The 13,937-nt window shown below is 37.2% G+C and overlaps 1 protein-coding gene across 1 annotated transcript; it reads right to left on the bottom strand.

Annotated features, from left to right (window-relative positions):
- Nucleotides 1-214: 214 nt before the first annotated feature.
- Nucleotides 215-3,415, bottom strand: LOC121732329. The gene is made up of 3 exons (XM_042122185.1): nt 3,125-3,415; nt 2,543-2,851; nt 215-238 (listed from the first exon to the last, which is right to left on the bottom strand). The coding sequence occupies exons 1-3, from the start codon at nt 3,413-3,415 to the stop codon at nt 215-217; spliced, it is 624 nt and encodes a 207-aa protein (XP_041978119.1).
- Nucleotides 3,416-13,937: the final 10,522 nt, after the last annotated feature.

Genomic DNA, 13,937 nt, shown 5'->3' on the forward strand with positions numbered 1-13,937 from the left:
ACTTCTCAAATCTGCAAAGAGCGTTAAAGTTGGGATATAATCAAGTAATAGTAGCGATGTATAAATACAGTAGAGTAACTCAGTTGCGACCATTAATTTTTATTTTTATTTTTAACTTTCAGTTTTGTTTAGTTATTCTATATCAACTGCGTTTAATTATACCACGTTTGTGTCAAATCCTATGGAAATGGAATAAAACGTATCCTATAAACGTCTACTGGTTCAAAGCTAACCTCTCCTGCAATTTTCAGCCACAATATCAGTATCTAGTAATTTGTGGTTAACGTTGATGACACCATAATAATTAATAAGATTGATTTGTATTCTCTTTTGTGGAATATATGTTTACCTTGGTTACTTTTGTTGACACTTGACTCTAATAAACTAAAAAAATCTCTAGTCTAGTCTGGCCGTTCTCGAGTTGTAAATAGTGTAGCTAATCCGACTATTTTACATAATTAAATTCAACATATAAAAATAAATCATATAAGTAAATAACACTGATAAAGTCTTTTATTTGCATTATAGGTCAATATTAATAAATTCTAACACTATTACATCAACAACATCATATTATATTGTTTATGTATTTTGTATTAAATATTATGATTATTGAAGACATTATCGCCGGTATAATCGCAGATAAATCTTCCAAATGCAAATGCGTCGAAACGGCTCCGGTCGGCTAATATTGCCAATTCATGTTAATATAATGTGCGATTCAAACATTTTAATGTTGAGCTACGATTTATTGGGCCGATACCGTGAGCGTCGCGTGGCTCCTTCCTGGATTTGACAAGCAAATAAATTACGAGTTGTGCTTGAAGTATCAAAAGGGGGCGGTGCGAGTCATGTTCGGCGGCATGGACAAGATCGCGCGGAAACGGAAGCGACGACAGGCGGGAAGCGAAGCATAGCGCCGGACGGGGCCGCTTCCTATATCCCCATTGCCTTCAATTATCGCAGCAGGGAGCGCAAATATTGTATCATTGTGAATCAATCTTATGTCAAAATTTATGTTCATAGTCATACACATTTTCGGGAAAATATAAATAAAGCCCCGACTTTCGGTCTCAATCTCCTCAATAAGAGGATGATAAAGTTGGTTCCATCACAGTGTCTAGTTAAGAATTTGCGTCCTTATCGTCATTATTCAATCCAAAGATTCAAAGATTGAGTAGCAATAAAAAAATAATATTCTTAATAATTATTATGTAGTAGCGAGGCTAAATGACAACATTATTTTTATTTGAATTGCATCAAATAATACGTAAAATTCGAGTCCCTTAAACGGACAACACAAATTATATTGCGTTTCACGTATGTTAGCTTATTAAATTCATCAAATATCAATTTTTTTGATAGAGATCAAACCGAAATTAAATGGAAACCTGACTTGAATAAACCACAGACGTTAACAACGCGGTGAGGAAATACAACTCATTTCTGAAGTTAATAGCACTTCCATTGCGTGTTTCCGAAATTAATTTGCTTTCGAGGCTATATTTGGGGTTCCCTTTGGTCGCAACAGATATCGAGCTATCACTTATTCAACATGCATTTGATTCGGCGTTACTTATTCAAGTAGTATCAAATATTGTAAAATATAAAATTATGTATGCACAGGCCGGAAGCTGAGGCCCAAAGCGTTTTATTCCAAAATGGCGGCTAATGAATGATTGTATGTTTATTCTCGCCCGGTTATTTCAGGGGCGGATTGTCCTGAGTGCGGACCTGTGTTTCATAAATGACTTCGGTAATGAGTTCTGTAAACTGCCAACGACACACGCCGCCAAATTTTACGTCGCTTCCTAAATTCCTAATACGCTATCCAATTTCATTTTCCTATTAAATATTTATGCGTCTTTGCATGTTTGTAAATGTACAGTGTACATCTGTAGGGTAAAACGCCGTTTAATCCATCAATTCCCAAGCGGCACCCGGCTGCCGCATTACAATTGAACATTTATTGTGTCTGTGATTGTCACAATCGAGGTGTTACGAGAAATCGAAATTTATGATTTGACGACCTCTGTGGCTCAGTGGTGAGCGCGTTGGTAGCTCAAGCCGGGGGTCGCGGGTTCGAATCCCGCCGACGGAACAAAAAGTTTTAAATGTTCCCGGGTCTGGATGTATATTAAATATGTGTATGATATAATAAAAATCTTAAATATATGTATAGTATAAATATAAAAGTAGTTAATATATTTCCGTTGTCTGATGGTACCTGTAACACAAGTCCTTTAGGTACTTAGCAGGGGGCCAGACTGACGTGGTGTGAAGCGTCCATAGATATTATTACTATTATTATGATGTCTACAGTTATGGGTTGCGTAAAAACAGTATTGAAAAATTATCACTTTATTGTACACTATTCTAACATTTAAAACTCTTAATTATAATTATCATTAAAAATAAATTCAATCATACGTGCTGTCGGCGTAATATTCTTGCAAAAGAACACTCCCTGATAGAGGTCTCCGAGAACTTCCTCCAGGATCGAACAAACAAATTTAAAATCGAGCCCATATTTTGCAAATACTGCCTTAAATTCCTCAATCTTTGGATTTTTGGCCAGCTTTTTCAAAATCGCCATGAACTCCTGTGAATCTAATATTGCCATTAGTTCGGCATATTCAGGTTCAGTTGTCAGCTTCTTTTCTAGAAGGTCCCTCATCTCCTCTAAGGGTAGAGCTCCAAGCATTGCGACTATGAACCCTGACATTCCTTTTTTCTGTAGCTCCTGTCTGTAACTCTTGGGCTTGCTATATGGTGGTAGTTCCAATGCCGCGTTAATAAAATCAATAACTCTTTTGGTATCATAACCATTGTCAGCTAAATATAAGTACGCCTGAAAACAAAATTTGTCTTTTAAATTACAAAAAAAACTTTTGTTTTGATCGACTACTGCTAAGACCATAAAAATAAAGAAAAAGTTATGCTAAATATTTCGGTTACTGATTTACAATTTATTTGATCTTTTGAAATTCTGCTCAATTCAGACACAAATTTCATTCAGAAACAAATACACCAATAAATGTTCCTATGTTAAAGTACCCACCTAGGCCGGCTTAGTCTTAATGATGTATGGCCTTTATAAAATAAAGGTAAAAAAAGTACCCACCTCATTAAATTCTTCTAAAGATTCAAATTCTCTTATGATTTCTTTGAAATCAGGACCAAAGATGAAACCGAGGAAATTCATAACTTCTGCATCGTTTATGTACTGGACCGCTACGCCGAGTACTTTTTCCACGTCAATAAGCTTCAGAAACTCCAGAAACTCCAGCGTCCAATAGTGATCAAGATTTCTATTCTTCACTTCAACGAATATAGGCTGATCGAGCTGAGGCACCCTTATAACAGTGCCGTGGCACGACAAGGCCAGGCAAACGAAAATTAAATATTTAAACATGTCGATACTTTACTTCACGCTGTTATAATTAGTAGAGCATGCTCTTATATAGAAAACATTGTTAAGAAACATGTGCATTGAGCAATTACCATTATCCCTATCTTTGTATTACAGATCTCGTTGATAACAGTTGACCTATAAGTATGTATCAGTTTTTATAATCCCATGTATAGTTGCAACATTTTTAATGAGTGTAATGACTACAAGTATGTTTATTATTTGAGCTTAGCTGGGCACAGTCGAGCCTGGATATAAAAAGGTTGATATCTGGTAAAAAATTACATCAATTTATACGAACCTTTTTTATCGAAAACCCACCAAATACTACAAGCATGTAAATCGGTGCCGATATTACCTTTTTTAATGAAGCATTTCTTGCCAAAGGTTAGACAGGTCGGCTCGGAGCTGCGATTGTGCAATAAGTGCAATGAGCAGAACTGACGGACGTGCGACCGCCCGCCCGCCTGCCTGTCCGTCAATGGCCGATGCCTGGCATTTTATTAGAAAAACACTGAATCGAAATCGTTCCACGATAATGATACTAGGCTCTTTTATAATGGCCCTGTTGCTATGGATATAAGTAGGTACAGGATAGTAATAAGTACAAAACTACACGTAACAATATTTCTTTTGCAATATCCAACTATAATATTATATTCTTCGAAAGCTGTGTACAGTAGTTTTAGCCCTCAACAAAAAAGAGGGGTGTCCTTAGTGTGACGTGCCTGTCTGTTTGTTTGTCTGTCTGTGTGTGTATCTGTCCGTGGCATCGTAGCATCCAAACGTCGAGTGGACCGATTTTGATCTAGTTTTTTTTTTGTTTGAAAGCTGATAATAGAGAATACAAATATAAAAAAAATAGTGTTCTTAGCTATAATTCATCATCATCAACCTGCTCAGTGCTGGAAAATCAGCATTTATCTGGTTCATGAAAGGCCGTTAGCAACTTGCAGTCGTTTGATGGGTTTAACATTTCATTCTCGTTCGTGATATTTGGAAATATACAATATACATATATACACAATATTAGTAGAAAGTTGACCCGGTGCTGCAGCATCACCTGGTAATCAATAGTATATCCAACTCCTCGCCAACTTAGAGCAGAGGTTTTGTGTTTGAGCTTATTTTAATTGCGACAACCAGTAAGACGTAGATAAACAGTAAATATTTCGATCATCTGGATTCTAAAGGACGGCTCCTAACTTCGTATGAAATATGAACCCAAAGTTTCATGTTCGGGCTCATATTATAGAAAAGGACATTGATAAATGATAATCATATGGTTATAACCAACACAAGTTTAAAAAGCATGAAATAAAATTAAATTTATTTCATGCTTTGACAAACAACTTTAAAAAGTAATGAAATAATATTAACTGCCTTTAAGTTCAACTAATTCCTAAATGTAATCTACAGCTGTGTTCGGTAGTTTTGCATTGTTATTTTACAACATTTTGAAGGAACGGTTAATGCATATTTCATTACATGGTCAATATGTGGTATATCACTTAACAGACTAAACAACACTTGTTTTATTTAATGTGGGCGAAAAAGTAAACAAAATCGACTCTCTCAACTCAATAAAACGACTGTCCCAAAGACGATATCGATTGAACAAAATATAAAATAACCGATTTCCATAATCGTTGTAGCTCAATGCGAATGACACTGGAGGAATCTCTAAACACCGTCATTATTGTTTTATTCTCGAAATTGCACCGTTTAGTGCCAGTCCTCTCCACTGGCGGGTTCTACATGGTCTCATTGTACAAATTGCCTATTTACTACTCCGGGGTATTACCATGCGCATATCAATACAGATTTTATGTTCTCCTTACATGAAATGTGTAGGATCTACATAAGAAGTGTTTTACTAAGGAATGAATTTTGAAGTTAGTTATGAATTAATAACCGACGATAAGATACTGCATTTTAACGGTAAGTAATTTGCATTACAAAGAAAATACACAGAATTTTTGTACAAAGATACTGCGTAAGTAGAAATTCCATCACCTACCGTACGCCAAAAATGCGGTCGAAACCGCGTTTCATCAAAACTCGTATTAAAATATCATTGAAATGACCGCTCATATCGTGTCACCACCCAAAGGGAGTGCAAAACTCGTGTCCGAGCCGCTTAAATGCATATTTTGTCATATCAATACCATAATGAGATAAATACCGGTTCATATTTTTATTTTGAGGCTCCGTAGCTCGGACGACGGGCAAAAAATATGTTTATCCACGAAATAATTAACATAATAATAAAGTGCAGATGAAAAGACTTGTCATTACCATATCGACGGTATGGTCGAGTACCGGCGACCGGTGACGCGGCCTTACCGTGGTGCACGGTCGGTGCACCCGCATATATTGCTCGCTTCTTTAGGATTATGTTCTGACAGAGCGGTAGCAAGCGAGGAGGCTCCCACCGTACATTCTAAGCGCCATTTATAGTGAGCTACATTGAACTTTGTTATGGAATGGTTTTATGATTGTGCATGTATAATTATAAAATTGAACTCCTTATTCGGCATGAAGGATTGCTCGAGTAAAATATATGCAACCCGTCGTCTATCTGATTCAGGTTGTCCTAGGTTTTATATTTAAAGCCTATTAGTGACATGGACAGTAATATTTTTAACTTAGTTAAAAATGCTGTAGCCTCTGAGAAAGGACAACTTTCGCAAAACTGTGTATTTTTCTATAAAAATATAAAAAAAATCCCGATTGCCATAAAATACTTGAAGTTTGATTAGGTACATTTATAGTGATTCTAGTCAGCCACGGATAGTACATAAATATAATTAACTGTCGTCGTGACTGTACAAATAGAGAACGAGGCTACAATTGCTTAAACTATCTTTTAATACGATTTAATTCTATTGCTTTGTAAACTATAAACCGTTACCTCGCTTAACTTTCCAAGTAGGAACTTTTATGAGAAAGTAAAAAGTGTAAAATAGTCAGGTATATTTGACAGTTAATCTACTAATCTAGAAACTTGCTAAGCTATCCCTAGTTTTAGTAGGGGAGGGGATGGTGCTATTTGTGTCTTGAACGTCATGGAGACCTAGTAGGTTTTTTACATTAGGTAAAACTGATAAAATTTTATTTTAGCGGTGGGTTCAGAAACTGCACCCAAGCAGCAAAACAGTCGAATAAGGATTTTTTTACTCAGCCTTTAATCGTATAAGAGCCGGGTAACCGTTCATAAAACACCTATTTATCGTATAATAGCGGTTATCTCGACTATTTGGCAATATTTGCTAATTTGTGCTTTAAGGACGTCGAATAAACGTTTACAGCACTATGTTTTAGCCCTTTTACTCCACCTTTTAGCAGATGCTGAATTAATATGGCTAAAATACTCATTATTCGATCGTTTGATCTCTAACAGTCGTATAATAGCTGTAGAATAGATGATTCGCTGAATTGGGTGCTTTTATACAGCCGTTACTCAGCTATCTTTTATGTTTCTATAAAAGCTCTATAAACGCAATCGAATTGCTTATGGCAACATTGCTGCTGTTACTGCACGCTTACAGACTAACTCTTATAGTAGAATTAAAAACGTTCGTATAGGAGCTGTAGTGTAATTAAGAGCTGTTATACGATATTTACGAAGCGAACCCTAAATCCTGTTATCATGGCGACACCTTGTGCTATAAATGTGGTGACCAGCACTCTTACTCGACTTTTAATGGAATAAGTTAGCTGTAACTGCAATGCAACTAGATTATCAATGTGGACAATGGCAGTAAAAAAATATATTTTAAGTAAATTTAATTATATTAATTAGTCTTCAAATTTAAGAAAATAGGCAGCGCATGAATGTTTATGTAAAAATGCCTTTGGGTTTATCAATAAAGCTTGTTGCGCATGATGTTTTGGAGTAGCTACACGAACAGTAAAAATAATCACATATTGATTTCTCAAAAACTTGATAATATAAATAAGGATTGAGATGTAGTTTAATAACTATAATTTTTTTACATTAAATTTATGTAGCACACAAGCTCGCACTCTTTACAGCACTAATTTGTCGAGTAAAAGCATTCTATTCGCTGTTATAGAACTAAAAAGGAGAATAAAAGCAATTCGTCTGCTATTATAGCACACTTTATCTGTATAATAGCAAATCAATTGCGTTTATTGAACTAAATATCCTATATACGCATTTTGGTTACTCTTAAAACTCTTTTAGTGTTTTCTACCACTTTTACTCAAATCTTACAGCATCTTTTTGTTGCTTACTCAGCGCTTATTCCACTCTAATAGGACTTTAGTCTGAATAATTTGCGCCTTTTTCGCGTCGAGTAAACGTTTACAGCACTTTTACTCGACTGTTTTAAGAACTTTTATAGAACTTAAAGCGAAAACAAGAACGTGCTCTCGACCATTATAGCACGTCCATTTGCTGCTTGGGCAGCCATTTTAAAGTTTTGAAAAAGAAAATAATGTACATATTATCTGCGAAGCTTAGTTAGGAAAATATGAAGCTTTATTTTTTTATATTTTAAAATGTCCCTACAGGCTTACCTAACATTGAATCGTCAGTGCTTTATATGGAAGGTTCTTTGGGATATACTAAACATCCCATGTCTTAATCTGACAGATCCGATGACATTTTAATATAAAAAAATATATATTTAACCCACCACGTGAGAAATCGGCTTTCTATACCATGATAACTAGACACATGTCGGAAGCCTATACAAGCTTAATCTGGCACTCTGGAGCTTGTCCCGAAATCCCCGGTTCCTCTCCCCAAATATTTAGTTTTTGCAGCCGTTATTTTAATGATATAGGTAATATACAAAAAATCAGTTTGGGTCCTGTTTTAGGGCTCCGTAGACAACCAAGTTTTGTTAGTAATTACAAAACCCTAAAACGGAACGCTAATCAGCTGATTTTTTGTATATTGGTAGGTTAATAGTTATATAATATTTAAGAAAAACACTGTCCTACAAATAGGACAATCCATATTTTAGGACCATCAAACTAAAGTATGAAATCCTTTCTATCTCTGTTAGCTACCACTTTCGAGATTTTTCTCAATTAAAAATGTTGTTCGTCTTAACAAAATGAAGCTACTCACAAAAAATTAGCTTGATAATAATAAAAAAAATTGTTCTAGGGCTCCCGGACTATAGTGTCTTACAATCTTACAAAAGACGACCACCGACCGGAGATACCTGATAATAAGGTACTTTTATACCTTTTACATCTTTGACATAAATGTTTATGAGATGGTGGAAAGGTGGTAAGGATAAAGCGCGGTGCACGCGCCGCGCAATCCAATGAGCTCGGCCGAAATTCAAATTGCCTACCGCGTCGCCTGCACCCCCCCTCTCCAACTACCTCTCCCCCCACAACACCTCCCGACCGCTCCCGTATCAAATGTTGTTTTATAGCTAATTCCCAAATTCGGTTATGGCCTATAAACGATCCACTGGAATAATTTAAATGGGAATCCGCCTGTATAATGTTCGTACTCCGCCTGAAATAAGCAAATTTGTATGTGAAATGCGTTTTGAAGCCGAATATCTATCGCCTTTTATTGCTTACGAAAATTGTCTAAAATCGAAAGTTTATTTTATTACTCGTAAAGCGTTACGTTCGAATGGCTTTTTGTTTTTATGTGAATTTATTTTTCTCGATGCTGGTAAGAGTCGCTACAATAATAATGGACATTATGCAAAGTATTCTTCAAAATACTTTGTGTTTTTATTGTGGAATTCATACTTATTACTCAACATTAATATTATAACACCTCCATCGTGGGTTTCGCAGACACAATAGATTTTCAATTGTTATGCGGCAGCCGGCTGCCGCTTGGGGATTGATGGGTTAATGCTAAAATTGCTACTTGGTATAGAGATACCTACGTCTAGTGCCTCATCATTGACATTCATGGACATAGGCATTAGTTTCTAAGCGATACTTAAATTCAGGTTCGAAATTGTAGGCAACGTATTGTTTTTATAAAGTCTTAAGCAACACCAACCGAGTTATAGTCGTGACCTAAAAGATACATTTATGACACAAACAAGGAAAATACATTACGCTACAGTTGGAAACACTTAAATATAATAAGGCTAAAGGTTTTCTCTTGTTCCAGGCTAATTTCCAGACGGACATTTCCTTTCATTCAATATGAGCGATTGTTCATTGGCGAGCCTCGCCTGAGACAATTGAACGAAATTACTTACTAACGGTGCGAGTGTCAGTCCGACTCTACCTTTGTACAACGGACACGCCTTTGTGTACTTATCTCTACGTTTTACAATAAATTTTAAAAAAACTGTGACGCTACGATGCTTTGAGGACTTTTCTACCAAACTCTGCATTTTTATGCAGAGCTTGGCCATCACAGTTGTATTGATGTATTGTGATGAAAATATATTTTTTCATATAAAATAATTGACTGATACTAATCCCCATCAGCTCACAAATCGAATTGTGCAACACAATCGAAGTAGCAATAATGTGTAAACAGTGGTGTTTTTATTTATCAGATAACGGAGGCATTTCGCAACCGAATTCTATTTGCCGGATTATATCGACGATATCCGACGATATCGATCGCCATAACGGTGTCCTAATGGTCGAAATTTAATCACGACAAGCCGAATGGCACCCGTTTATGAAGGCGAATGACTAAACAGCTTTTTAATACGATTCACACGTTATAGATAGTTAACGTTTTTGTACCGACACATTTCACGGTGCGATGTATTCGAGTCTTATTATATGAAATGCGATGCCACATACCGCCCACTGATGGGGTCTATTATTGTTGATCTACGGATCAATATTCAATCATCGCCCGCTTCGACATGGCCTGCGCATGTTCATAAAAACTATTATTAATACAAAATACTCTATTAGCTCTACCGCTTACATATCGTCCGCTTTGTCCGGCATCTAGTTGATGACGTTTCCAATTTCGTTTATCGTTGTCATCTTCAATTAAAGAAACTAATAAAGTAGCATATTTGAAAACGGTTTAACGTAATTACTGCAACTTATATGTAGAGGTTTTAAGCACCTACAACACAATCTCTTAAAAATCGACAAAAAAGGTCCAGCCGAGTCGCCTCTACGCTCATGAGATCAAATGAGTGCAAAGTGCATACAGAATCGTGATGTGGCCTTTTAATCGGTTTCACGTTCGTTCTCGCGCTAGTTTTTGTATTCGGATTTCTGCCGGTCCGCCGATCTGGGGGTGTACCGGCGACTGCGGCGAACTCGAGGTCGTTTGAAAATGTGCCGTAAGGCTCTCGTATAGAACTCATCTCGGGCGGGGTAAGGAGAGGCATAAAGTCGCGCTACAGCCAATACTGGAGTAATAAGATAAAGAGGCGGACGCGTTTTGTTTTGCAGCGAGCTAGCTCCAATTTACGCGCGCGGGGCCATTAGCATAGGTCCGGGCCCCGGCCGTGACGCCGATCGTGGCGGGCGAGGCGCGGCGTGACGCGACGTGACGCGGGCGCCCCCGCCGCCGGCGCCGCGGGACGATCGCGCGACACGTTTGTTTACCGCGGTGGACGGGAAGATGCCATCGACGCCGACACTCCGACTCCAAATTAGCGCACGAGGAGCTCCCGTTTCGTTCTTTTTTACGATGCAATTTCAACCGTGTAATCAACGGCAATTTACTCGTGTGAACACATCGAGGAGTCGCATGAGAGAGTTCGAAATGTCGGGAGAAATGTTTCAAAGTCATAAAGAACGTTCCGTAAATATTTTATTAATATTAGTTAACACTAACATCTGTAACACTAATTTAAACATATTATATTGAACGCACTTCAATTATACTTTATAGCAGCGTCGACGAGAGAAATGCGCGAATACGATGATATAATAAGAATATCTGCAAAAAATAGTTCACAAAATCCATGGCAAATATATACATGTATACAGTATAATATAAATGAACGTCATAATAATACATGACAACAATTAACAATAACTTTAATAATTAAAAAAACTGGTAGACTTCGTTCAGTAACTATACAACATCACGGTTATTCATAATATTTAATAATCTTACGCATCGTCCGGTCATAAGTGCGCGTGCATCGCACGCGCGAGCTCGCGAGCTATCATTAGAATGTCGCATCGAAGATTTTCCGACTTCGGATAAGGCAAACGCGAGAAAAACTGCCAGCGCAGAAAAACGCGCCGCATAAAAATATTGTATCCCTACCTATAAACCACGGCCAGTTCTGAAAATCATACGGAGCGAGCGGCGCAGGCGAGTCGCTGCGCATATTTTACCATACACAGCCGCCGCTAACGAATGCAGGGAGGATTTAATGTCACTAATGTGTTTCTCGCAAACGCACATTAATGTATTGCGATCGGTCTATCATAAGTTGCTAATAGCCGGTCCGGCGATATGGCCGACGTCCTTATACGACGCCGGTCCGTACTCTGTAACCAAAACATATGCATAATAAAATTGGATTGCGATATGAACATTCTTCATGCCATTTATGATACAACAGTATCGGTGTACACGGCAGGAGCTCCTACATCGCTTAATCACCAGTATTACAACGATATTCAATACTATTGTTTTATCTACATAATAATTTTTCAATAAAGAATACACGTCCCTCTTCTCCCTAATAGTATATAATAACATAATATAATATTATGTAAAAAAACAAAGAAAATCATTTAAACAACTTTTATTTATGCATCTTCAAACCCCTCTTTGTTTGACATGACTAAGAACTCAGAGAAAGCAACTATACTAAACATACTGTTGTAGGGAACTACTGTAGCTCATATAAGTAAAAGGCTAGAAAAAAACCGAAATTTTGACCTTTTTAGCCACAAGACTCAATACTAACCCACTGATCAATTTAAATAATATATGCCTCTATACTCTAGAAATTCATGCCTGGCACACTAATAATAATTATACCTACTTATTCCTCTCAAAATTTTCTCGTAAATTACAAGAGTCATACGAGAAAAATTTTAAGCCGACAACTTATGTTGAATTTATGTATTTAACATATTTATTCTAAATACTTCGAACAAATTATTTTACTGGTGTAATACTCGCGAAAAACTGGTCGCTCGATTCCGAGATATGCCAATTACGATTAATGTAATATGCAATATGAAGTCATACTATATAACGTCCTATTTAAATAAGGCAATAATTGCGCGGTAAATCCCGTCCAGCAGATTTATCGGTGGAGCCATGTAGAATCTAAAAAATTATGATGTCACGTACTCTTCTAATTAAATATATCCTTTTCGGAGTGGACGCAAAAGGCGCAAACGCTCGGTCCAGATGATGTTCGCCGCCGACGTGGAGCTGCATTACTATAACATACTCTTCTCCGAGGTCGAGCGATGAATAATTTTAATCTATGCCTACCATGAATCATAAGAAGTATAAGTTTCCTGTTGTCGCCGTTATAATCCGTCCCGTTCTCGGTCAGGCGGGGGCAAGAAAAGTGGCAAAAAGTCGTATTCCAATGTACCAAAGCGGGATGTGATCATTAGATCCATTCCATAATCGATACATCCTGAATAGGTAGGTGGTGAAGCGTGCCCGGTCTCAGTGCCGCGCCGTAATATTAGATGCAAACTCGACTTGTCCATTCATATGAAGCTTTAATGCGGCAACAACGAACTCTTTATGAAAATCTAATACAATTAGGGAGCTTCTTGTGTTTGTGATTAGAATTTATGTATTTACACGCTATGTGTCCTGCTGCCTGCAGACTGTGGTGCAAACTAAAGTAGCGCCAGTAGTTCCAATCACGAATACTTTACAACAAAAATGCAAAAAAAAAAGAAAAGTTGATAAACTTTTCACAAATTAATATCAGCTGTACGTAACCTAACCTAGCGAAACTAAAAAGACCCAATAACAAGTTTCGACGGATATAATACTAAGGTTTCCATATTTTTTCAAACAATTGAATCCGCGGTCACGAAAACCGATATAATTCAAACGATATATTTAAAAATTTTAAATAATAATTAAGTAAAGTGGCGTGAGAACGTGTAGGGTGGGCCGCGGTGGCCAGCATGGCATACAAATAGAAGATGCATAGTATAAAAAGTATGCAGTAGAACATCTTACAGTAGATAGCGAATTCTTCGCATGCACACATTAACGTTATTTCAGATAACTTCAGAGAGTAAAACAATGTGGTATGACGTCGTGCTTACATATAACTCATTTTAATGTTGCACGAGCTTGATTTGAATAACACGGCCGAGCCAACCTACTGTTTTTACTTGTACTGTGGAAGATGGGCGATCGGAGTCTCACGGAAGCGTGCTAAGACAATGGCCGGTGAGACATGCATCTATTACCCTTTTAACTTAAAACTGACTAATGCCCTTTGAATGGCGGAAAGCAAATGAAATGGCCCGATCGCCCTATAATTTAAAAAGTAATTGTTTACTATAATGGAAACTCGGTTTTAGTGTGATGCTCGCTACGTGCTGTAAATTGTAATGGTGGGTTTTCTATTCG

The sequence above is a fragment of the Aricia agestis genome, chromosome 1 (assembly GCF_905147365.1).
Source record: "Aricia agestis chromosome 1, ilAriAges1.1, whole genome shotgun sequence".
NCBI lineage: Eukaryota > Metazoa > Arthropoda > Insecta > Lepidoptera > Lycaenidae > Aricia > Aricia agestis.